The 26,860-nt window shown below is 48.0% G+C and overlaps 1 protein-coding gene across 3 annotated transcripts in view; it reads left to right on the top strand.

Moving 5' to 3' along the window:
* Positions 1 to 253: 253 nt before the first annotated feature.
* TGFB2 (transforming growth factor beta 2) overlaps positions 254 to 26,860 on the top strand; it is a 79,790-nt gene continuing 53,183 nt past the window's right edge. For 2 of the 3 annotated variants that reach the window (XM_044266819.1, XM_044266820.1), the window contains exon 1: positions 254 to 1,251. In XM_044266819.1, coding sequence (XP_044122754.1) covers positions 906 to 1,251 — 346 coding nt within the window. In that variant the 5' untranslated portion in view covers positions 254 to 905. Of the gene's footprint in view, positions 1,252 to 15,036; positions 15,121 to 26,860 lie in introns of all 3 variants that reach the window. The other variant, XM_044266821.1, reaches the window with a different exon arrangement.

The following is a 26,860-nucleotide window of genomic DNA, read 5'->3' as shown; positions in this document are numbered from 1 at the left end:
GAGCAGGAGAAGGAGGGAGGTGGAGGCTGGACGCGTCCGCGAGCGGCGGCACGACGTGGAGTAGCCGGGCGGGTCGGCGCGCGCCGGCCGGGCTGTCGGCCACCGCGCGCAGCTCCGGGAGCAGGATCGTCGCCGCCTCCGCCGCCGCCGCCGCGGCCCGCGCAGGACCCGACCGCGTCCCGAGCGCCGTGCGGAGCGCACCCGCCTCCCCGCGGCGCGCCGGCTCGCCCCCAGCGCGCGCACAGGCGCGCGCGCACACACACTCGCTCACACACTCACACACTCACACACGTGTGCGCTCTCCGCTCCGGAGCCGCGGCTGCTCCTGCTCTCAGCGCCGCAGTGGAAGGCAGGGCCGAACCGCTCCTTCTTTAAATACTTAAATTACCGCCCGGCCAGCCTCGGCGGCCCCCCGCACAGCGCTCCCGGCGCCCCTCCCGCCAGCTCGCCGGCTGCCAGCCCCGGGACCTTTTCATCTCTTCCCTTTTGGCCGGAGGAGCCGAGTTCAGATCCGCCACTCCGCACCGAAACTGACACACTGAACTCCGTTGCCTCCTCTTAAATTTATTCCTGCCTAATAGCCACTCGTCTCTTTTTTCCCCCTCATCTCGTCGCTCCAAGAAAACTTTTTCTTACTCCCCAAAGTTAGAGTCCCCCCTGCCCATCGTGTATTACTATTTCCACTTTTGGAACGACTTGCATTTTCTTTTTAAAGGAACTCAAGCAAGATACCTTTTTCTATCGGACGTTGACTCTCGATTGTTTGCAAAAGTTTCGCATTAAAAAAAAAAAAAAAATCTACCTGATCTGTACTTGAGAGTTGTTGGTTTCTTTTTTTTTTTCCTTAGTTGTTTTTTTTTTTTTTACTTTTTTTTTTTATTATTATTTTTCCACCTTTAAAAAAAATGCACTACTGTGTGCTGAGCGCTTTTCTGCTCCTGCATCTGGTCACGGCCGCGCTCAGCCTGTCTACCTGCAGCACGCTCGATATGGACCAGTTCATGCGCAAGAGGATCGAGGCGATCCGCGGGCAGATCCTGAGCAAGCTGAAGCTCACCAGCCCCCCAGAAGACTATCCCGAACCCGAGGAAGTGCCCCCGGAGGTGATTTCCATCTACAACAGCACCAGGGACTTGCTCCAGGAGAAGGCGAGCCGGAGGGCGGCCGCCTGCGAGCGCGAGAGGAGCGACGAGGAGTACTACGCCAAGGAGGTTTACAAAATAGACATGCCGCCCTTCTTCCCCTCGGAAAGTAAGTACTGTTCTTTCGCTTCCATTCCCTGAGGCTTAGCGCGGCCAGAGGCTCTCGGAGCCGCCACGACTCCGGGGACGGCCCTTCCCGCCCGGGGTCGGGGCCGCGCTCCCCTCCCCTCCCCGGTCCTGCGTCCCACCCACCTCCCTGCCCGTTGCGTGCCTGAGAGCCTTAGGCTTGCAGTCGGCCACTTTCGACTTGGTTTTCTCCATGTCTCCCTTCCCCCCACGCCTCGGTCCTGTACGAGGCGTTAGGCTCTCCTTCTGGCCCCTGAAAGTCTCTTCCCGGCCACCAGCCAGGGCTCAGCCCCCCTCCTCGGTCGCACGCGAGGCGCTCCCCGGGGCCGAGTTAGACCGGGACGTCTCGGTGGGCTTGTTTTCTCCGCGGGGACCCCACCGAACTGGCGCACGAAGGGTTAAAAAAAGAGTGGCTCAAACCTAGCCTCTCCGGAAGGCGCCCCTTTCCGGGCCGACCTATCAGCGGGTTCCCCAAGCCTTCCCTATTGTCTCTAACGCCCCTAAAAATGTCAGCATCGCCAGGACAAAACCCCATTTGGAGACCCCTCCAAAAGCACCTCCGAACCCCCAGTTCTTGGACCTCCTGCCACAGCGGGTGCTTACACCCCCGCCCCCCAAGGCGAGATCTTGTCACCTCGTCCCCTCTCGATTTCACCTGGAGTGGCAGGAAAGACAACTTCGCTTCTGACGACGTCAAAAAAGTGTTTTACTTCGCGTTATTTTTCAGAATTCCCTCGGACCTGTCTTCTTAAGGTCGCGGGTGGAGCAGATCATTTTCCTGACGGGTTTACCGTTGAACTTTCTCCCTCTCGAGCCCTCGGCTCCCAGAGCTTTCTGTGGCTTCCTTGCAGTTACTTCGGCGTGTTCCTAAATCTTACAGAGAGTAGAGGACAACCGAGTTTTTTGTTTGTTTATTTGCTTGTTTTTTTTTTTTTTGTTGTTGTTGTTTTTAATGTTTTTAAACTGGCTTCTCCGAGGGCAGCGTCCTCAATACCAGGGGCAAACAGTAGCGACGGGCGTGAAGTGATTGATCGTGCGGTTCCTCTGGGGGGAAGGGAAGAGGACAGTTAGCAGAGAAAGATTTCCAAGTTCTTAAGGGAAAAAAAGAAAAAGAAAAGAAAAGAAAGAAAAAGAAAAAGAAAGAAAGAAAGGAAGGAAGGAAGGAAGGAAGGAAGGAAGGAAGAAAGGAAGGAAGGAAAGACATATCCAGTGATACCTGAGAGGGTTAAATACCAGGAAGAAGAAAAAAAAAAGAAAAAAAAAAGCTTCAACATTTGCCTATTCCAAATCCCAAGTCATAAACTTTTTCATTGGTTGCCCATTTCTCTCCTCCCCTTTCCATGCCCTATATACTTGCTGGCCGCCCTCACAATGTCTCTGTGTCTTGCCTAAATAGATAATATGGCCATCTTGGTAGTTTTCGCCTAGAGGTTCTAATTGCAGGGTGGGACTTCTTTTTTAATATTTATTTTTAGTTCGACAAGCCCTAGTCCTGTGACTTGCCCTGCCTTGGACTTGACCGTCTCAGAATGTCAGCCCGCAGATCTCACGGCAGTCTTCCCCGCCACCTTTTTCTGCTACCCCTTCTCTTCTCTTCTCCTTCGGGAGCAGAGCAGATGCGGGAGATCCTGGCAGGCAGGATGGTTTTATTATTGGAATCAGGCACCGTCCACAACAGCGCTGATAACTACACCGCCCTGGTTTTTCCCCTCAGGAAGTAAAGCTTTCTACCTGGGGTGGAGCCAAGGAGATATTAAGAAAGCAAGTTCGCTGTAATTGGTCCAGAATGATTGAGACTAAACAGAGTTGAGTCAGTTTGCTTTCTCAAGCACGTGGATCCCTTCTCCTGGCACTTGGGCAGGCTGGCAAGTAAAGTAGGTTATATAGAACTTGAACCGTGTTTACCTGCGGAAGTTCAAATGAATTGCCAGCACTTTTACAGACAGGAGGTCTGATCTCTTCCTCCTCATTAGACAGGTGTGGAGAGAGCCAGTTACCTAAGAGCACGACGATTCTTTGTTCTTTCTGGCATAGCTCAGTCCAAAGAGCCAAGATGATCCCACCCGGGACAATGATACTCCCCAAACCAGAAAAATTCTCAGAATGTTAGGATTTCAGAGGATGACATCTCAGATCAGTGTGTGGATTCTCCAGGGCATCCTACCTCCAGCCACCAAATAGATTAAAAGCTCTGATAAGTGCAGTGAAAAAAAAAAATAGCATACTGTCAGTTTTCATACAAAGAATACCGGCTTCTCTGAAGTTTAGAGGCAGAAAAGCATATTAAGAGCAGATTGGATACTACTATGCAAGAACTGTGGATAGTTTTATAGAAAGTAGGTTAACTGATTTTCCAGCACTTTCTAGTTATACTGGAATATAGTGAACCCTTCCCCCCAAAAAAGGAAGAAAAGAAGAAATCATTCCACCATATTTTTAAGGAGCCAATTGAAAGTACAGCATTAGCTTATATACCAGCTTTCCCACTTTAGGACTTTTCCACCCAACTTTTAACTCAGGCGTCACTGAAGTGGCTGAAGGGAGGGAGTGTGCCTGTCATTTTTTGCAGTGAATCTGACAAGGGTCATAAGCCCCAGAGATGAAGGCATGGGAAAGGTCACTGGTTCATTTTTTACCACCAACTTATTAGTGTTCAGGGAGTGACTTCAGCTCAAATATTACAAATATGCTCTAATTATACTCAATGAGCTATATATCATTACAGATCGCTGATAGTCCTTTGTGGGACATTTTATACAGTTCAGACTACGTATTTTTAGCAATATGGAGATCTAAAAGTAAAAATATAAGAGATATTGTATATGCCCTCAGGCCTATTTTGTTTTAAATATTATGCTTGGCCCAGTATACTGTATAAATACAGTAAATATGAATAGAACTGGCCAGGTGCCAATCTCCAAGGATGACTTTTAGTCAAGAAGGTATTTATGGGATATAAATAATACTGTGTCAACATTCAAAGAAGGGGTCTGATTAGTTTTGAATTTATTCATATTGATCTTTTCACATGCTGTTAGCTTAAGGCTCAAAGTGGAGTTATGCTAAGGTTTACCGATAGTTTCCCCAGTGGGAATTAGGGGACGCCCTAGTCCTTTTGACATGCCCTCTGCAGTTGAAGGACATCTGTTTGAAAGACACTGCCAATGCTTTAGAAATCTTGAGAGTGATTCCTTTCACTAGAGTGAGAATCCAGATGATTGACAGTTAAAATCCCTAGAGGCTTGGACAGTCAAAAAAAAAAAAAAAGAGCAAAGAGAAAGTTTCCTTTTCTATTCTATCTTTCCTCTCACTTTTGTTCTTTGTAGCAAACCAAGCAGTGCTGGGGTTCTAACAGGTGGTGATTTTGCCCCGCCCCCCACCTCCTGGGGAACCTGTGGCATTGTCTGGAGCCAGGTCTGGCAGTCATGACTCATAGGGAAGGTGTGCTGCGGGCACCTCGTGGGTTGAGGCCAGGGAAGGTTGCTAACCATCCTCGAATGTACAGGACAGGTCCCCGCCCCCACCAGCACATACATCAAAGAATGGTCAGCAATGTGCATGTTGAGAAGCCCTCACAATCAGAAAGTTCTCTTCCTTAGATGGGAGTATGAATTAGACCATTTTGTGTGGTGGATACTTTATTGTTATGATCCCAAACCACCCAAACTGGAGACCTCAAAACTCCCCATCAGTAATTTCAGTCAGCAGCAATGTGGTGTTAGAACAGAGAAAAAAGAAGTGAGAAGTTGTTTTGGCTTTTCCTTGCAAGGAAAATAAGCAGCTCCTGTTAACGAGGAGGGGGATCTCCAACTTAGACAACAGAAGAAAGTAAATAACTGTAGGTTTAATCTATCATACTGAATTAGATAAACCAAGATGATACAGCCTGAGACATCACAATGAGGTTTCCTTTGTAGCTGTTTCACACGAATGTTAAACCTTTAATAGCACACAATCCCTTTTCTGTCTCTCCTGTTATTTTCCAAGTGAAATCGTGGAATGTACAATGAACACCAATAGCACTATGGTTCTGGGGAATGTGACTAAAGAGTCTCTTCATGGGCATGGCCTTCTGTATACGGATTGCTGGAGTATCGGCCAGTTGCCCAATGAAGGAAAATATTAGCCCTTGTTGGAACATCATAGTATTTTTGCTTTATATCCAGGAATTTTATTTTTTAAGAGTCTTTGTGTGAGGATGTGTGAGAAAGAAAAAGATCAAAGACCATCGGTTTTGACCCCCTTGATTTCTAAAAGGATTGAGTTAGTAGTACGCAACAGAGCAAACGTCCGTTTCTGCATTTTTATTGTATCATTGCCTGTACTAACTCTCGTGCCTAACTGTGGTTCCAGTCAACTTGGGTCCCATTCCTCTTTCGGGATTTCCTGTCCCTTCCTTCTTTTACTTTTCAAAGACTCAGGGAAGGGGGCTGCTGATAACTGAAGCAGCTGGGCAGGCTTTGTTGCCAAGGGAGAACAGCCGGCCGCAGGCCTCCCCCAGGAGTCCCCGGCCCAGGGAGGCTGGGCTTCGCGAGGCCAGAGGGGGCAGGTGGGGACCCCCTGACCCGGCCCAGGGACCTGCAGCCCTCTGTGTCTCCGCAGCGACCCCTGGGGTCTGCTCCCGGCGCTGCACGCTGTAAATTCCGGCTTCTCCCTGGTGGGAAGACGCTGATGTAACCCAGTCGCCGCATCTTTCATATAAAGATATGAAAGAATGACAGATCATTTTTCCTAGAGGAAACGGAGACGCGAAAAAAAGGGCTAATGACTCACTGTTGATCCCACATCAAATCTGGGTTAGCACCGAGGAGGTCACTGACTCTTAAGCCTTCGCCCAGAGATTACAACACACTTCGGGCTGCATATTTAGAAGGTTAGGGAAACAGCCGAGGAGCCCGGCCCTGGGCGCGCGGGGGGCGAGCGACCTCCGGGTGGGACGCGGCGCGCCCGCCCCCGCCGCCCCCCGCGCCCCCCGCGCCCCCCGCGCCCCCCGCGCCCCCCGCGCCCCCCGCGCCCCCCGCGCCTCCGCCGCCCCCCTCTCTGCTCTGGGGCGGTAAGGTGAGCAGCCCGGGGCAGAGGGGCGGCGCGCAGGAGCTCGGAAGGCCGCCCTGGGAGCTGTCCTGCGGCCGCATTTCCGGCACTGACGGATCCTGGAGAGGCTCGGACTCGCCAGATGTGCTCGCTCGGCGCGGGCCCCCCTTCGGCTGCGGGGCGCATTCCACTTTGCAGACTCGGAACAGCGTGATGAAATGCGCCTCTGGCCCAGATAAACAAATGTTTCCATTGTCCTTTTGGAACCATATGGAGTGCCTTTGTTCTTGAATACCCTTTCAACGAAGATAGTTTTAAACCTAGGAATTCGGTGTTCTCCAGGTATTTCAAATTTAATAACAGGCTAAGCATTCTTTGATGGGTTTGTTTAGACTGAAAGCTTGCCCCCGTCTCTCGGCCCAGGAGAAACTCGCCTGCCGGGGAGGGGTTTTGCTGGTCATTTGTTCCTTTTCTAACCTCTGATGCCTGGAAGTGGGTGTGGAGCGGCCCCGGCCCTGACCACCACCCTGAGTCCTGGAGCGGCTCCGTGGCCTTGGCTACCCCCTTGACCTCTTCCCCCATAGCCTCGGAATTGCCTCCTTCTTCGGCTTTCTGGAATATCCGCATGCATGGCAGTTTGCCTCACTTCACCAGGCTTCACTCGCTTCACCTCTGCAGATGAGAAGGGAGCTGTTTCCTAGGGTGACCCAGAGGCCTAAGGACGCACCTGGCCCTGGGCATGGCGCTCAGTAGGCCTTCTTGGCAGCCCTCGTTCACTGAATCACAAGCATCATTGATTTTAAGATGCGCCGTCCTTCTGCGTGCCACCAAGCAAAGAGTAACCCTGACAATTAATTATGACATGGCATCGATTGTAAGACACAGTCAAGAGAGGTAAGGTAGAGATAGTACGGTGTGAGTAGAAGCGTTGCTCTGGGAAACGCTCCCACTAGCCCAGAATCTCAGGGCACTTCATTCTTTTCTTTGTAAGTTCTACTCAATGCGTGTTTCTGTTGCTCGCTTGGATTGGTCTTTAGGTGACCTCTGCCACTTACGGGACTGGGAGCAGACACTGGAAGTGCTGGTCACCCACCATGTGTCGTACTATCTGTGTTCCTGTAAGAAGGCCTTGAGAATTTAGACCTCTTGGGTAACATTTCAGATTTCTTAAGAGAACCTCCAAGATCTTTCAGGGTCGGATCCCTTCTTCTTCAACCCTACCTCTTGCTAAATCCCAATCTCGCTGAGCTACACTCCAGCTACATCACCTTCCTGGCCTGTACCCTAATGGGTCATTTATTTTCATGCCTCCAGGCCTTTGTCTATGCTGTTTCTTCCATTGGAGATCCATCTTGTAATACCTCTAACCATCCTTTGAGGTTTCTTCAGATGCCAGTCTGTAGATTTCTCCGGTCATGTGGTGATTTCTCCGGTCACGTGGACCAGTTCATCCTCTGTCCTCCCACAAGACTGACAGTCATCTCTAGAGCAGCCTCTTTTCTTTGGCTGTTGGTAAAATCTAGCTGTGGTCCAACTGTCTTCTTCGTTGATTTGTAAATTGTCTCAGAACAGGAGCTGACTCTTACAGAAGCTAGCGCATTCGGTTTGCCATTACGTGCCTCGTAATTGAATGAACGTTTTCCTTTAGAGAATAAGATGGAACCAGGGGATGAAAGCTCTAGGCTCCTAAGCATCAGGACCAGCAGACGTAGAGAGAAGAAATCTACTCACCTTCGTCATCAGGGAGAATGTGCCCGACGGCTCATATCACTGTGGATCAGCAACACTGGGTTTCTCGTACCTGTGCATTTCCTGTTTCCATTCTTACAACCGATCAGGAAAGTCCTGGTGAGACTGATGGCGGCGGCTGACCTACACTGGTTACTGATTGTGCCAAGCACAGTCTCGGATAGTTTACCTGCATGTCCTCACTGATTCTCACAAGCAACCCTGTAGAGTCTGTACTAGGATTTACTAGCATTTTCCCTGTGACCCACGAGGACATGGACATAGCTATTGCTATCCTGGATAGCATATTGAGTGTAAGGCTCTTAGTAACCACAAATAATCGAGAGCCTAAAATAGAGACCCGGAAATGGAGAGCATGACTTTCCTTTTCCTCTGGCAAAATGACGGAGCCCATGCATTCAAGACTGGTGTCTCTCCTCTCCTCCCAGAAATTACAGCCTGAAGCTCTGAATTCTTTTTCTATAAAAAGCAGTATACCTCTGAAGCCTGCGAGACAGCCCTGGGTCTTTTGCCCTGCCTTTAACACATTCAACTTTTCTCACTACATTTGGTTGATACAAAATGTATGATTTATCAGGTCTCTGGTTTTGGTCGTTAACTGCAAATATTTCTTCACAAGAGTTTTGATAAGTTTGATTGACGGAGGATTCCTTTGTCTCCCTCAGAGAACGAATTTATTGGGGAGGGCAGGCTGGTAGTGGCACCAGGAGCACGGGCTTTGGAGCCACACAGACCCAATAAGGAAAAGAAGGAGTATGAATAGAACGGAATTGCACCGAAAGAGTCTCAGAGACTGAACGAGAAGAGGTAGCACCAAGGGCGAGAAGCCCCACTCCAGGCCTAGGGCAATTGTTAAAAAGTGATCTTGCTTTAGTTAGTGGAGAGGATCTGTACTTCAGTGATATGAAAACATGCATATGACTCACACAGCATTCACCTCTTTATCTCTCTTGGTTATAAGGTCTGAAATCCAGCGAAGGAAGGAGGGGATGTTGTCCCTAAGAGGCTAACATGCACTGGCTGCTTCTGGGTAAACTTCCCGGCCTGGCTCAGTCCTTCCTCACAGGTTTTCTGTCTCCCTCCACGCCTCCCCCCAACTTCTCCCGGTGAGAGTCTGTGGAGAAGGAAGCGAGGCCATTTGGAGTTAAGGCTGAGCCAGGTCAGGCAGCCAAAGTCAGACCGTGGTGGACCTCATTTCACCTCCCCGACCAAGAACCGGCCACAACAGTTTCTTAGCTGTCAGGTGATTCATTTTAGAAAAAGGTCTCAGTGACAAAGTGACATGAGGGAGTAGAAGTCTCACAGAGGAAGATGGATGACAGGAAGAGGAGAACGTGGTCAGGTGTCCCTGCAAAGGGTCTGAGGAGGAAATGAAAACATGGGAAGTGACAGCAGAGGGGAGAGGCCACACGGGCCCTGGGTGGTTGTTAACAGCAAGACATCCTCCGTGTGAGGAGCATCCAGCTTTCCTGGGGCAGCCCAGTGAGCCCATTCACTGGTGTGAGAAAACACTGCTGTCTAAGAGGAGTTGAGGTGACTGGATTTAGCATCTGTTAGAAGGAGGGAAAGCCCCCTGGTGCTGAGAAAGCCATGATTCGTGGGCCAGGACCATCCCTTCATTCTCTCCGATGAGCCCTTGGATAGTTACCGCCTGACAGGTTAGAAACGTGGGGCCTCGATATTCCTTGAACCACAAGGATTTGAGGAACTCCAGGCAAATGGAAAATGCTTTCTGGAGGTTGTGAAGCTCGAACCTTCTGAAAATAGTTCGAATGCATTTCTGAGCTCCCCAGGCAGCTGTTTGCCCTTCTGCTGGCGTGTTCCCTGTGTTTCCCTGGGACGGTGCCACTGTTCCTTCAGGCCGTCCTTGCTGCCTGCGTGTTGGTGATTGGGAAGCAGGCAATTCCCGAAGCGGACTCATGGGGATTCTGAAAGAAGAGCCCTAGAGCAGCTATTTGAGACTCCGACTGCTCTTTTGGGAGATGTTGTTTGTTTCAGGAAATACTGTAGCATCTTTCCAGTCTCCTGAAAGGAAAAGAAAAAATGTTGTGACTTAGACCTTGGCTCTGTTCATTTGGCTTTCCCTATCTAACCCACGCCACACTGACAAGCAGCACATCTGTCTTGACAGGCTAGTTCACAAATAACTGCTCATTCATAACTTGAGCTGTTGTCAGAGTCCTCATTGGTTACTTCATCTTGTGAACAGGAATGCAGGGTTGGGTTTTGAGAAAGACCCTGAAATCACCGCCGATCCAGTGGCCTTTGCAAATCTATACGGAAGCACCATCTAGAAGAGAACACGGCGCGTTTTCTTTGTATCTTTTGAAAGCGCAAAACTACTGATGGTTGTCCAAACAAAAGTAGGAATTTTGGGGGGAGATATTTAATTTTTAAGTTTTGGACTCATTTCAGTGTTGGAAATTCAATGCTTTTTATTTTTTTTAGAGTTTTATTTATTTATTTGACAGAGATCACAAGTAGGCAGAGAGGCAGGCGGTGGGGTGGGGTGGGGGAAGCAGGTTCCCCACTGAGCAGAAAGCCTGATGCGGGACTCGATCCCAGGACCCTGGGATCATGACCTGAGCTGAAGGCAGAGGCTTAACCCACTGAGCCACTCAGGCGCCCCTCAATGCTTTTTTAGACCCAAATCATCAGAGATTATTTTCTTTATACCAGATGCAGCAGGGGCTTTGTCACTCCTTCCATTGGGGGGTTTGGTTCTTCTTTGGTCATTTATTTTCCTATCATCTATTGGCTTAATCTCATTTTCATTTCTGCTTTGACATCTTAGTGATAATACCATTGAAGCTGTTGCTGCTTGCTTTATAATCAGCTCTTACAAGTAAGTTCCTAGCTGGCCAAGCACCCAAAAGAATGGGTGACTTCTTCAGATTCCACTTTAGAAGGAGAAATAAAAAAATCACAGACCGAGGACTCCCCCTTCCCACCAAAGATCAGTGATTTGGTAAAGGAACGGCCCCTTCTGCCCTTCTGAGGCCTGTTTGGGCTTTCTGAGGGGAAACGTTTCCACATCCAAGCTCAAACCTCTGCATTTGGGGCTCTGGATGGTAATGAGAAAGGAACAGAGGCGGGAGCGGGCTGGAGTTCCTGGCTTTAACTGGAAGTAGCTGAGCAGAACCGAAGCTGGATTTTGGCTGACTCCTCGGGTTCTGAAGCATCCGTTCTCACCTGTAGATACGTCTGCTGAAAAATCATATTGATTTGGATAATATTGGATAAAATTTAGTCATTCATTTGTCGCCCCTCACAGTAGAAAGCCTTGGGTTGTTAAGTGTGTTGATGGAAGTTACTGGTCAGACCAATGAACTGCAACCGGAACTGGGGCTGTTTCACCCACTAAGCTCTCCCCCTTCCCCCCCAGAATGAGCCCTAGCATGAGGTGACTGGTGCTTGTCTTGGAGAGAGACATGTTTGAGAAGAAATCCCCTGTCACAAAATATCACCATCCGCAGTGGAGCTATGTGGAGAGAGTCATGTCTAATTTCATTAATTCTTTGGCACTGGCCTCCAGACTCTAGAAGGAGGGTCTTGAGTCAAGCTGACCCTGGGTCATTATAGGTTCAGGATCAGCAGCTTGCCCTTTCTCAGCAGCATTTGCTGGGAATTCTCTAAGTAAAGTAGAAGCTTATTTTTATTTGTATTTTTTTTTTTTTTAAGTAGAAGCTTATTGTAGTATGTGTTGGGAGGAAATGATGTCCACTGACGGACAATCCTGAGAGAAATGTTTGTAGGGAAGGTTTAGAGGAGTTGAGGAGGGACTGATCTGACACTGAGTTTACTGGAGCATCAGTAATGGCATTTAATAATGTTTATGATATCACTGCAGTGAGGAAGCCTTTATCACTATCTGATAGACACTTTCACATGACATGAAACCCCTACTTACTCAGAACAATGGGGTAGGCTTGAGGTCAAGTGAGATTTTGTAAAAGGCCTTTTTAAAAAAAGATTATTTTATTTTATTTAAATTTGATAAATTAGCATATAGTGTCTTCCTAATTTCAGAGGTAGAATCAGTGATTCATCAGTTACGAATAACACCCAGTGCTCACTCCATCGTAATGCCCGCCTGCCACCCCATTCCCCCATTCCCCCACCACCTGCCTCCAGCAATACTCTGATGTTTCCTAAAGTTGAGTCTCTTGTGGTTTGTCTCCCTCTCTGATTTCATTTTAATAAAAGGTCTTTTTGAAACTGTAAGTCATAGAAGCCTATAACACAGGTTCTCAAATTTTACCATGCAAAAAATTCCCTGTATCACCAGTGGTGCTCATTATAAACGTGGATTCCCAAATCCTTGTCTCCTAGCCTCCATCCAGATTGTGATTCGGTCGTTTTCAGGTGGGCCCCAGAAACCTGCACCTTGATGACAAGGCCAGGTGATTCTTAGGCAGGAGTTCAGAAAGATGCTCTAGAAACACCGTGCGTTTTTGTTTTGTTTCATTGCTTTGTTTCTTAGCTGTGTCATCCCAGGCAAAATGTACCTCAGAACTTTTGCAGTTAATATAATCTTTTAGACATTTTGTAAGTTACCCATACAAAATTTTAATTCCAGGGTCCTTTCTGTCTTACTTCTGCGAGTGGTCATCCTCCATGATCAGTTAGTGAGTGTCCAAGTACTTCTAAAAAAGGATTATTTCTTTAAAACTAATTGTCTTGGATTTTTGTAGCTTTTCACATTTTATCAAGCATTTCACATTCACCGAAGCCTCACTGATTTACAAAAGTGTATTCCTACCACGATGCCCCTTGACTCCTATAGACTGTTGAAATCCATCTGTGAAAAAACGAAGGGTTGCTTTCTCTGGCCTAAATGATCCCTATAGCATCACTAAGATCTCTACCCTGTTCATGGTCTTTACTTGTGAGGCCTTGGGTCAGCACTGGGGCACACTTTCTTGGCCCTGCTTAAATAAACAAACAAACAACCCCCCCCCAAAAAAAAAAGGACAGAGAGAAAGGATTTAATACTGCAGCTTTATGGTATAGTAAAAGTAAACCAAAGGGGCATACTTGAGGCCTGCTTGGTGGAAATTGCAATGACCATAGTTACCTGGCCTTGGTCCTCACCCAGACTTCCTTTGACCTGTGTGACCCCGAGCAAACTCAGGGATCTGGATTCTGTTACTAGAACCGTCCCTCCTCTGCACCACAACATCCACTGGCCTGAAGAAGGTGCTGTTTCCCAGGAAAAGGAGTGAAATCCCCCCAAGAACCGCAAAGGGCCATAGTTTGAAGCAAAAGCATTGCTCGCAAAGCGGCTTCCTCTGCCTGTTTTGCCTTTCCCTGGTTGCATTCTCTGAGATTTTTATTTAAGATAACTTCCAGCGTCTCTTGTTAGAGGTCAGATATGAAGGAGCAGATTTTGTTTGACTTGCTAATCTTGTGACAAACAGTTTATACCCAGTGTAGCTTCCTGTCTTTGCTGACTGGTTCTTTGAGGGAATTTGCTCCGGGTTAAGGCTGTGGAGCGCCTCTAAAAATAAACAACATGGGCGCTTCTTGGTGAGAACATATGTGAGCAGATGGCAGCCGGTCACAGCATATGGTGGCAATGTGAGAGCAGCAGGGGCCAGAAGCCACCAGGGGACCTTCTTCGTCCATGCCTCAGCGGGCCATCCAGGGCCCCATGGTCCCAGGGACACAGACTTCTGACCAGGAGATGTGTCCCACTGAGGCGTCCCGGGGGGGGGGGGGGGTCTTGTTAGTGGACTTAGTGTTGGAGACGGTAAGTTACAGGCTATGGAAAAGGGCTTCCTTGTCCATTTTCAAATCGAGAGATAAAAGGCACAAATCTGCCAAAAAAGGAACAAACAGAGGACTCCACAAGGCCTTTTGTCTTCTGTCAAAAGAAGTTTTCAAGTCTGGTTTGCAGAGGGACGGGGCTACTTTTGGAAGACATGCCCTAGACGGATGGCAGGTGCACGGAGGCTAAATCCATGTAAGGCGCTAGGGAAGAAGTACATTCACCCCAGGCCTGGAAGCCAGTCACGGGGTGTGTCTATCAAATTAGTTACATAACTAATATTATTACATCCCTTGATCGCCTCTTATTTGCCAGTCTCTTAAATATATCATCTCACTGTGATTGTCCTAAAAACCCCCAGGGGTAGCTTGATGTATGCTTCATGTAGAAACCAAGGGTTGGGTGAATCGAGGCTCTTGTTCAAAGACTCACGGGAATTCGGTGACGAAAGCGGGGGCTCCGATCTGCATCTTATTATACAGAAATCCTGTATTTGTCGAGTTCTATCGACTCAACCCCAGATAGAACACCCAGCAGTGTTTTCTCTTCCATTGCACGTATTTTTTGGTGTATTTTCTTTTTCTAAGAATATGGCTGGCAATATACAAGATGTTGCCATTATTTTAAAGAAAAAAAAGTTCAAAATTTCACGGGGTAATAACTATGATGAGAGATAATGTTTAACCTATCCGGAGCAGACCTAGATGTTTAAACTGTCACCCAGCAACACCCAACTAAGATACACTTGTATTCTTGACCCATTCAAGGCGTTTTCATGTGAGGGTTCGGAAGGATGACAGGTGTTTTAAGGAAACCGAAATCTAGGCCAACCAAATGAAACATGGGGGTTTAATCATCATTGGTAGGCTGTCTTTTGTCCAAGGAGGTCAAGGCCTTCCCTGTTCATCTCTGACATAAGTCACAGTATTTATTTTACCATTTCTGTGTATAAATTGTACCCTACGATGTTGATGCTAGAGCATGTTAAAGGGAAAACGGAATTCAGGAGCCTGAGTGTTGGTTAAGGGGTGCCGAGAGATCTGGGAGCAGAATCCAGAATCCCTCCGAGATCCTTGGTCCCCGAGGAGGGGGGACCTTCTGTGTGTGGGGGAATGAGTGCCTTCGGAGAGCCAGCTTCGACTTTGAATCTTTGTATAGCTCTGTGCAAGGCATCACCTCAGTCAAATAGCTAATGACTGTGCTTTTTAAAACTCCTAGCTGTCTGCCCAGTTGTTACAACGCCCTCTGGCTCAGTGGGCAGCTTGTGCGCCAGGCCGTCCCAGGTGCTCTGTGGGTACCCTGGTGAGTACACTTGTCTGCTTTATACCTCATTTGACGTAGTGCTATCACGTCCATCTTCGGTGTCTGTCTCCTGTGGGGGAACTTGTCAGAGGCCAGAGAGAATTCGGGAATGCAGCCTTGGAGCTGAACAGTCACAAAGGTGCCCCAAATTTTTAGTCCGTAAATGACGATCTGATGGCCGTATGTGCAAGAAGGGGTTGCAGGTACATGAGATCTGTGTCTGGGAGTGACGGGGGGTTTAATATGGATCTGCTGACCCCGCTCTCCCCCACCCCCTATGGTCGATGCTCTCTGGAGGGTTAAGCGAGTGTGGCCAGATTATCAGGGGTCCTTTCTGGGTGTCTTTTTTAATACCTATGTTCTTATGCCTGGCATACAGTAGTTGCTCAATGAATGTTTCTCGTACTGAACTAAAGGGGACGAAGGAGCTTTTCTTTCCTTTGAAGGTCTGGAGGGAGGCCTGTGGGAATGTTGCCATTATTTGTGACCTTCTGGGTGACATGAGAATGGATTGCCATGGGGCAAGCCTTTGGCTGACCAGCCCTGGGAGCTCGCCACTGAGCCCTGAGTGCAAACCCCTTGGAGCCAGTGCTACATGCCAGGCTGAGGAGCTCTGAAGCCCGAGGTCTCCATGCTTCCTGATTCGGAGCATTAACCAATTCCGTCAGCTATTATTGAGTGCCTACTGTATGCCGAGCAGTGAGATCACGGCAAAGATAGGACTTAGTGATCCTGATATGTAAGAATTCAGGGGTCCAGTTTTCCCTGATCCATGTTCAAGAAGAAATGAAATAGACTCATAATCCTGGCCTTGTGGTTCACTCATATTTTTGAGACCCCAAGAAGGTTCACATTATACTGATGCTAAGTGTGGGCCGAGGTCCCAGATAAGGACAAAAGAAATGTTTTTATTACCTTAGTAGATACCTAGTTTACTGGGATAGCCTACTGTACAATTTACCATGCCTAACCTTGCTGCTTAGGAATCAAGGAACAAAGGATTAAAGTCATTTATTTGCAGTGGTTTAAGCTGGGTTTCCTCAAAAAAGAACAGATCCTATTGGGAATATACATTTATTTTCATGTACAAAGTGGCTAGAAGTTGCTATGTGAATAAAGAGTAAAAGGTTTAATCTATGCTTTTAAATTTCCCTTTTGTGAGACAGATTATTATTTTGTTCTCAACCTCTACGTTTATATTTTATTTCACTATCTAAACCAAGGATTTAATTGTCTGGTGTTTTTCCCACTAGCTTTTTGGAAAAGAAAAGGGAAGGGAACCAGAGAAGGAAAACATTTGTTGAATCCCTCCTATGTCCTATGGGGTTATGCAGCGTCCTGTCCTCCCCATGCTGGTGGGTCAGGGGCGGCTGGGATGACCATCCCCACGTGTCAGGAAACTGGGGCTTGGACAGGAAAATACCTTGTGCTCGGTCATAGCACCCGAGGGGTGGACGGCAGAGCCAGAATCCGAATTCAGGTCTGGCCTCCATGCCCTCCACCAGACCACAGAGCCCCCAGGCTTTCTGGCTTTCCTTTTGCCTTCCCTTGGCCCTCCCGTCTCATTAATTTTTGTAATTGTCTTAGTGACTACTTCGGATTCATTTCCTTTTCATCTTTTCTTCCCCTAGTAAACAAGTCGAGAGGCCTACCATCGTTCTCTGGGTGGTTTTTCTTCTCAGACGCTCCTCGCTTGGGGTTATTTTCGGTCATTTCATGGCTGCAAGCCTCCCTCTTTCTTTGGTGAAAACACACTGGAAACCCACCATGCTCTTCAGCGAGTCTGGGAAAATCAGGAGTGTCTCTGAGGGCGTGGAAGGGAAAGAGAGCGTGAACTCCATGGGGATCCCGCGCAGCGCCAGCCTCCTCCGCCCCACCCGGCCTCCAGGCCTGCGGACCCCTGGCCTGCGGACCCCTTTCAGCCCTTCCACAGAAGACGGTGGAGCGGTGGGGCTCTGCTTTTTTTTTTTTTTTTTTTTTTTTTTTTTGGTCTCTGTTCTTAGAAATAGTAATTGAGTAAAAATGTAAGTGAGTGGATGCCAGGGGGCAAGTGTCCAGGGTCAGGGTGAATTTCTCCATGCTGAGTGTGATTCTGAGCACTCGTTAAGTGGAGGCTGGCCTGTGCCAAGCAGCGCGAGGGCCATCCCTGTCACCTTGTGTGAACCGCCTCTCCATTCCAAGGAGATGCTGGGAGCGGCTGGAGGGAGCGCAGAGCCCGTGGCGCCTCTCGCTGTTCTCACTCTCTAACCTGGGAGCAGTTGATAAGGCCGCGTCCTGACACCCGGGGTTGGACTGGCACAGCTTTCGCAAAAGAAAATCCTCTGGAGGATGCAGTGGTCCTTGCTCCGCACAGCCTATGTGGCTGCTGAATCATTTTTCTTTTTTTAAATCATTCGCCCCCAAAGTCTGGGTTAAGATAACGTTAGCTTGCCTGAAGCTTTTCCTACTGAGATCTAAGAACCTAGAAGATCGGCAGTTGAGGCAGTCTGTCTGCAAACATGGATTCAAAGTGGTGAAGAGGAATTCAGATGTCTTGAGAGTTTGGGTTTTGTATTTTTTCAACTCTTTACTGAGTACGAGGCTTTGAAATAGCTCGGTGGAGGCCGAGAGATGGTGTTTCTCCAAGCGTGGCCTGCGCGTGTGTCTCCCGAGGTGTCCTGAAGAGCAGATCCCCGGTCCTGGCCCAGAACCTCAGAATTCGAATAGCAGGGCGGGGGGGCGGGGTTGTGGAGCTGATGCTTGTGCACCTGGAAGTGGGCTGCGCAGGTTGCTCTGATCTCACTAGAGTCTGCGGCCGCTCAAGGCCAAGGATGCTCTGATCACGCAGGTCCGTTTAGTCACAGTCCTCCCGCGTGGGAAGATTCAGATGAAGCGGGGCCTCTGTGAGATCATCTGGTTCTGCAGGTGTGGGACCTTCACCTCAGCCAACAGTCTTGATGCTGTGTTTTCCCTTCTCCCGGGTGCATACAGAGATCGAGGTTGACCTGTTGTCTGCAGGATCACACATCCGCCCCTCCACCCCCAACCCCCCCGCCCCCAGCTCGCTGTTCATCACGGAGGGAGCAGTGAGTGTGTAAGCAAATGAATGAGTCACATGGGGTGATGGAGACCTAGCTTAGCAATTATGCCTGGCAGTGAATTCTTCCACCCAGGTGCCTTGAGCTGGGCCCCTGGGAGTGGGAAGGAGATTTTGAAAACTAATGTATGATGTGTAAGGGACACGTATAATGTATAAGTCGACGTATAAGGTTTAATTCCCTGAGGTCATGTTCGGTCGAAGCGCTGCCGACCTCTTCGTGGCCTGAATCCTGTTCTCAAACATTCCACGGGGTAAGGATCTGGCCGACGATGGAATGTAAACTCCACTCGCTCAGCCAGACTCCGCTTCGAGTAACAGCGGCTTTCTGCTTCCAAAGGATGTTTTTCTCAACCAGAGGTATTAGAGCAGGTGCAAATCTGATCAGGTTTTAGAAAGAAAAGTTGAGGATAAATTACTTGGCATTTGTGCAGTCCTCTGCCGGCTGCTATTCTGATGCTCTGCTGGTTACTTTGGAACCATGATGATTTTGAATCCAGCCACACGGTACGGATATCTTATACCTGCTGTAGGACTTTTGGCTGTCCAACTGTTTAGAGAAATATCCAGTTCTTCGTGTTCTGTATCACTAACCATACTCCTTGGCTACCGAAGTTATGAAAAGAAAGAGGAGCTGTGTCTGTTCTACTTCCCCAAAAGCCTTTAATGACAAGACCTCTACATTAATTACAAAATATAGATAGTGGTTTAAGATGAATGTCAAGTGCACGCAGAGATTGTGGGTGGACGCAGGTAGAAACAGGAAGCTGTCAGGAGACATTAGTTCTTTCAGCGGTATTAACAGCGTGTCTAGGCGCTAGTGATGGCATCAGGGAATAAAAGAGCAAAACATTGGGTCCTTAGAGAGGTCTACGCCTTGGAGGAAGATGAAGAATTCTTTTAAAGATTTCAGTAAGAATGGCAGGATCTGAAAATATTAGAGGGGAGAACATAGAGCAGGGTTGGGGATGGGGAGGGGAGTTGTGATTTCAAAGAAGCTGGGCGTGGGGGGGCGCAGGAGGAGGGTGGATTCGAAGCAGAGGCTTGAAGGAGGTCGGAGAGGAGCCTGGGGCTCTGTGGGAGAGAGCTTTTCTGGCAGAGGGAACAGCTGGTGCTGCTCCTGAGCTGTTCAGGGATTATCAGAAATGTCCTGGGAGATGAGATCACAGAGAGGTCATGTCGGATGGGTCAGATAGTGCCTTGGAGGCCAACATCAAATCTGTGGCTTTTCCTCTGCATAAAATGGGGAGACGGGCGGGTTTAGTCAAGGTTGTTGTGGTGGCTGCCAAGGTGGGAACCGTACACAAGTCCAGCGAGGAGGTCTTTGTGATGTGCTGCAATGCATTTTGCAGCTGCCTTTCCAGGTGAAACCTCACTCTATCAAGAATTTCAAGTGGTGCCGAGTTCTCTCTTTGGGAATAAGTTCATAGGCAAACTCCAGTGGGTTCTGTATGTAGAATACGGTTTTCGAAAAAATTCTAAGTTAGTATTCCTGAGTTACTATCCACTCACCCCCTTTCCTTTCTAGAAAGGAGCTATGTGTGTTTTAAAATAACCTCTGGGGTCTCCCATCTGTGCTGACAGGTGTCCTTGCTGTGATGCCTTCTCACAGCGTCTGTGACCGGGTGAGCAGGGACATGTGCCCCTAAGCTCATTGGTGACGATGCGTTGGCCTAGAATGACAGGCTACCACCTTCCCCTGTGGAAACTGGAAAGTCAGGCTTCAAAGAGTATCTGAATCTGTCCAGATGTGCCTAGTGCCTAAGTTCTGAAATGTGGTCAGAAGCCAGGGAATTTGTAAAACCGTGTCTCTTATTCGTGAGAAGCATTTCTGTTGGACCAGAGTTTGCTTTCTAACTTTTAAGCTTTGAACAGGAAGACTGGAATGTGGATTTCAGTCCCTCATCTGTGCAAGAAATATCCTTTGAGTCTCCTGGGTGGCAGGTATTATGCTAGGTCCCTTTATAGATGGAGGCCTAGAGTACAGATCCTGTTTCCAGGGAGCCTGCAGCTGAGTGAGGAAGTCAAGCACCCCGACCAACCAAGCCAAACCAAAAAAGCCAGTATTGTATGGTTGATTCTAAGTAAGAGTCCTGACAGGTTGGAAGAATTGCTTAACTTGTCATGGAGAGGTACAGGAGGCCTTCCTGAAGGAGGTGATATCTGCTACTTGAAAGACAACCTTTGCCATTGCAGTTTGGCAGTCTTCAAGCAGCCAGGGGAAGCGGCTTATGCTTTCTGGAAGGAGATGTGTCCTTCGCATTGTTCCCTTCCTGTCTGAGCTTGCATGGCTAGCTGAACCAAGAAACAGCAGAAGCCCTTAGTATTGAAGGAATTCCTTCAGGAGACCCACTCTGAAATACTGAGGCCAGAGGGTAAGATCTTTATATCGAGGATTTGTTATTCAGAGCTGATACGTTCAGAAGACATGATTTGTCTGTTGCGTATAAAATCCATTATACTGTGACGGGCAGTGGTGTAATGGGACTCTGTGGAAAATGGCATTATTTCACAAGCTCAAGGTCACTATCTAGAGCTTTCTTTTTCCTCTCAATGGCATACCACAAAAATTAATCTCTTGCTCATATCATATGGGTTTGTGGGTTGGCTGTGGCTTTGTTCCACGACATCCTCATTCTGGGACCCAGTGAAAGGGGCAGCCTCTAAGCCAGGCATGCTGAGCTCACCGCCACACAATGACATGGGCCGTTTTCCCTGCCCACATTCCACTGGCCACACCTGGTTTCAACAGGACAGAAAGGGAGAACAAAGGTGGGGGTCAGGTGGCAATGGGCCCAGGAGAGAGGGACGGACATCTTGAACAGGTGATGCAGTTTACGACAGCGTAGGTGGCGGATTTGGGAAGGGAGAAAGATTTCATTCCTGTTAAAAACTTCCTATATTGTGTGTTTTGCATGCTTGGATCCTCTCTGTTGCTTCATCTTTGGAATTATGGGGAGCTTTGTAATGGATATGTACGAAATAATCAGTGGGTTGATTTTATAACAGACAGAAATGTCATTCTCCATTTTTATATTTGACTGTCTTTTCCAATGGAGCCAACTCTACCTGGTATAAATGGCCTCGTTGGTAGTATGGGGTTTCTGAAGGAAGCCCTCCTGTGTTGTGTGAAATGCATGTATGTCAGGGACACTCTGAAACCCAGGATGACCCCCCTTAGCTTTAGGGTCTCAGGTTGCCACCGTGATCCTGACATGCGCAGCCCTATCTGATAGATGTCGTCCCCGGTAAGACCCACGCTCTGTGTCCGGAGAGCAGAAGTCCACAGGTGCTTCACTGCTTGCTGGAGGGAACGCGGATTTCCCATTTCCTATTTCTCTCTCTTGTGTGAGGCCCATGCCAGTTTAACAATCTAAACATCACGTGCCTCGTGGTTCCCTAGAATCCAATCGAACCTGAACCTCGGTCGCCTGGCAATGACCTGCCCAGTCGGCTGCTTCGATTCCTGCTCCTTCCCGCTGTGTTCCGTGAGCGAATGGAGAGAAACCCTGCTGGCATGGGGCATCTCCGGTGGGACCTTGCATGCAGGGACGGCCACCCATCCTTTGCCCATTTGTCCTGAGCGGGCTCGGTGGCTTGGTCTAGCGAGCTCGCAGTCATCTCGGCAGCCTCTCCTTCATCTCCTTAGGAGCTGCGGAGGCTGAGCTTTTCCACCCTGCCCTTGAGGTCGGGTGGGAAAGAGCAGCGAGAACCAGAGTGTTGTTCCGCACACGGCCCGACCTCTGTGTTTCTGAATCGCCCGCTGTGTGCGCGATGCAGCTGCTGGAGCTGCTTCGCTGAATGTGAACTTTGTCCACCGACGGGCTTCAGATTGGTTTTGGATGCTCTGGAATCTAAATGGTCAGGCCACGTTTTTCTAAGATGCCTGGATCGGACCTTCTTTGCTCTGAAGTGGAGCAGACTACTTGTGTTTGCGCGCCGGCCCGGCTGGCGACTGTTTTCCTGCTCCGTCTTGCTGGACAGAGGCAGCTCCTTACCTGGTCCACCGCCTGGTTCCGGGGAGCAGGAGGGCAGCTCCCTGTGGGACCGCCGCCGCGGAGGCTTCAGGGCTCGTTGACTTGAGTGTAAGTGTTAGGGAGAGAGACTTGTCAGAAACGAGTCGGGGGAGGCCCCAAGAAGGCGAAGCTGCAGGTGCGCTGGCGCCGCGGCAGGAACTTGAACTTGGGCTGCAGGTGCCGCGGCGCGCAGATCCCTTACTGGAAGCGTGGACGGTCCGCGACAGGGTCCGTGGGCTCTAGTGCCGGGCTTCTCAGCCTCGCTGTGCGCTGAGCCGCCTGGGGGGCATTTAACGTGCTGGGGGTCTCCTCCAGAATTTCCACTGGGTTGATGGAGGGTGTGGGAGTTGGGGAGGGAGGGTGCGGTATCTTTGGTTTTCAAAAAAAAAAAAAAAACCCAGGTGATTCTAATGTTTGGTTTGAGTAAGAAGCTCTCTTTTGGGGGTTTCCTTAGCTTATGTTCAAACTATGATTTTCTGTCCAGCTATCCTTATTATAGTATGAGCAAACTTCTGTATGAAGAAAAGATGTACATTTGGGGGAGGGTGTTGGGAGAGAGAGGGTGGATTCTGTCTTCAGTAATAACAAATTAAAAATGCTGAACACGCTTGCTGTCAGTTATTGAATAGTTGTATTAAGAACTGTGATAATCTCTATATTAGTCTTATAAGATAAATATAATTATTAGTCACTGTTTCATAGATAAGGAGACCAAGGCTTACTGACATCATGTAATTTCCCCATGGTTATGTTGCTCCTAAGTAGCAGAGCCAGAACTTGAACATGAAGTCTGTCTGACTTCAGAGCGCATCCTACTAGTCGGACCCCTAAGATGATAAACTGAAATCTGAAATTTTGGATGAAGGGATGAGATAGTCAGAAAAGGAGAACTTACTGAGAATAATATGTATCTGTATGATTAGGAAATTATTCTATTCTGAAAAAAGAAAAAAACAGTATGTTTGGATGTCTTTGTTTTTTTTTCTTAAATACAGTATTTTAAATACTGTATATATATATATATATATATATATATAATTTTAAATTCTCTTAAATACATTATTTTCACTTCCCAGAACCTAGGAAAGTTCAAGGTAGGCAGCAGAACCCAAGGGCTTGCACACAGATGTGGGAATGAGGCGGCAACTTCTGGTTTTAGCCCATCTGGGTTCTGTGTTCCCCATTTGAGGAAGGAAATGGTTCCTTCTTATGGGAACTGACATGAGCTCTGGTGCCTCCTTGCGGTTTATTGTCTTGTTCGGATTGTGTAATCACTGGAGCGTGTAATCCAAAATCGGGTGTTTCTCATTTGTTCCCTGGAGAGGAACAGCCTTTTTGTCGTTGTCGTTTGTTTTCCTGAAGGCTGGTAAATCTGCGTACTTACTCCGACTACCGCATCAATCCTTTAACGCCTGTTAAAAGTCCAGAATGGTCCCAGGCTCAGGCTCTAGAAATTCCACCAGGTTCCTGGCAGTCCTATCTCACCCCATACATTTAAAAAAATGCTGCAGATCGAGGCACCTGGTAAATATTTGTTAAGTGAGGGAGTGAATGAATTCTGCAAATGTGGGCCATGATTGAAACAGTGCTTTGCGTGTTGCTAAGGATTTCTTGGGAACGGAGGAAGGTCTTCGTTTGTTGGTAAGCTCCCCGTTTCTGCCTGGGGCCACATCGTGTGTTCACAACTCCTAATTGCCTACCTGGGAGACATTTCTGTACACGAAACAGCAGTATTAATAATAGGCTTTCAAAAAACCCAGCCACCAGCCTCTGTTTACCTCTCGTAGCCTTGATGAAAGGATCCTGACTTTTTCTTCGTTCAAAGTAGCATCTTTAGTATTGTGAGTTAGAAAAAGTGCAGAGTCCCCAGGGCACCTGAGGAGCAGGAAGGGAAGCTACTTGACAGCCCCTGTGACAGAGGAGAAGCCCCACTTTGATGCCGTCTGGCTGTGGATGGTCCTGGGGGGGACACCTGGATTGCCTCCTGCTTCTCTGTGAGTTCGAAGGGCTGTCACTGAAGGTTCAAAAGGGAAAGTTAGGCCTGTGTGCTTGGGTCTTTAGCCACACAGCATGAGTATTTTTAGGGCTCCTCTTGTGACAGTCTATTGTCTTCTTGAGGGTTTAACACATGCAGCCTGCACTGAACAACTTTGAAACAACTTTCAGGGTAGTGTGGGAGGGTTGCATCAGCACTAAAGCCTTTAAGCAGTGTTTTTTCTCTTTCTTTCTTTCTTTCTTTTTTTTTTTTTTTTTATTGCTAAATATCCAACAGGCTGAACGGAGGAAATTCAAGTCTAACCCTGGAGGGACCCCTGTTTAGTCATCTGTCTAGACAGACGGGTTCATATAATGGGCCTCTCTGTTTCTTTTGCTTTGTTATAACAGACGGTGGTCCCTTCCTTTAAAGTTGTGGAGATGTCAGCCTTTGGTTTTTTGATCCTAACCTACTGTTGATAAGCCAAGAAAGTGACTCACACATGAGCCAAAGATGACTCTGGAGTGTGACACTCAGTCTATGATATAATAGAAAGAAAATACAGGCTTTGCCTGAAGGAGCCTCGGATAAAATCCTGACTGTAATATGGGGCAAGTCAGCTACCTTCCCTGAACCTCATCTTTCCCATTTCTAAAATGAGAACTAATTAGGGTTGCCTGGGTGGCTCAGTTGGTTAAGCGTCTGCCTTCTGCTCAGGTCATGATCCCAGGGTCCTGGGATAGAGCCCCACCTCCTTGCTCAGCGGGGAGCCTGCTTCTCTCTCTCCCTCTGCCCTTTCCCCTACCCCCTCCCTCCTGCTCCTGCTCACATTCTGTTGCTCTCTCTCAAGTAAACAAAATATTTAAGACAAAAATGAGGACTAATTTTTAAAAAATCTCCTGCTCAATGATCCTTTCCAAGAGAGAAATTAATACGTACAAATGCCTGGCACATGCTAAGGGCTAAATAAACCATCATCCATCCATCCATCCATCCATCCATTCATTTCAGGGAATTGAAAAACAAAAAGTCTTTAACTTTCTAACTTTTGTATATGGAGAGTTACAAGGACACCAGAAATTCTGGCCCATGTTTTGAATATCAAATTTCCATACGTTGAGAAAAGCAAGTATCATTTTTTTTTTAAGCCTAGGAAAATATTTAAAAAATGCTACCGATTTTTTTTAAGAGGAAATAATATTGGAGACATTGTTTAAAAATCGATGGAAGAGTATAAGGCAGAATAACATTCTTCATCTTCTCTGGAGGGCTTAAAAACTCTCAGTACTGGCCTAAAAGGACTAGATGTGTTGGTAATTATTGCTACAATTAAGTGGGTCCCTCTGCCTCCCGTGTCATGTCTCTTGAATTCCAGCTGGGCTCGTCTGTGCAAATACTGATGTGGAAATTTTTATTTTATTCAGTTTAATAATATTTACTGAGCATATATTGCCTCCAGGGTTTGGTGTCTGAACCACACAGGTGAATAAGAAATGAGATAAGTGGAGATGGGTCCCTCTTGGAAGAAGCAGTAGAGATGGCCCGGAGAAAGGCACTAGTCAAGGCGGTGCCATTTCTAGTTCCATGTGCGGGATTGGCTGTGTTTCCTCTTTAAGCCTCAGTTTCCTGTTTTCCACTAAAATGGGATAATCCTGGTGGGAACAGTATAGACGATATGCCCCTCAAAACAAGTCATGTTGACTTTGTTGTTGTAATTGTTGTATTGTTATGTAATTGTTGTATATAATGCCTGCCCTCAAGTAGCTTACAGCATACAAAGGAGGATCCCAGAAAACTGTCAAATGATATTCACAAGCAAAAGATGGTGGGAGCACCAAGGCAAAGAGGTTGGTTCACAGAACCTTACCTTTAACTAGCAGCGACCCATAATGTACACAGAGCAGTGTGCGTACTTGAGCAGTGAATGACCACGGCCTTCCAGTGGAAAGGGGAATAGAAAAGTCAGCCTGTTCTCGAGCTGCTGAAGGACGGAAGCAAATGGGGTCTATGTTGATAACAAAGCTTTTCACATTTCATAGTATGGTTCGTGACGTTCTCCTACACTGAAATTCCATTAGAGCCCAGTGCTATACGTGGCTTGGGATACGGTATGTCTGAGTCATGTCTCTTTCAAGACAACTGTAATCAATAAAAACCCCAGTAAAATGTGGTTAACCACAAGGACATCCCTCCCCGCCAACCCCACCCCCCCAATCAGCGCTGTGATTCATTCAGTTTGGTGCTCCTCCCCCTCACCTACTTCATACTGAGAGAGACTTAGGCTTCTCAAGTACAGAGAACAGGAGTCCTGTTGGATGCTGGGTGCTTGCCCACTTGTGGCATAGCTTGCCCCTGCTGACCCTCAGGGAAGCCCCCTAGTCTTCTCCTGTACCTTGAGTGGTCCTGACAGGGGGAGAAATTCTGCCCTAGGTCCTGGGGATGCAAGGTAGATGCCTCCAGAGGAGGCAACGTGAGGCCCCAGAGGGTCTTACTTTATAAAAATTCTTTCCGTCTCTCTCACTGCTATGACTGGCTTCTAGTACCTTCTGTAAAGGGAATCCTGGGATGAGGCCTCCCTGTTAGCTACCGTCTTGTAGTTCTCATTCATTACGTATGTTGTAGTGCTTGTTCCTTCTTTTTCTGACAGAAAAGGGACCTGAGGGAATAGGCAGG

Source organism: Neovison vison, chromosome 10 (genome assembly GCF_020171115.1).
Source record: "Neovison vison isolate M4711 chromosome 10, ASM_NN_V1, whole genome shotgun sequence".
NCBI classification, from domain to species: Eukaryota; Metazoa; Chordata; class Mammalia; order Carnivora; family Mustelidae; genus Neogale; species Neogale vison.
The sequence above is the reverse complement of the archived record's forward strand: the minus strand, read 5'-3'. Positions and strand labels throughout refer to the sequence as shown.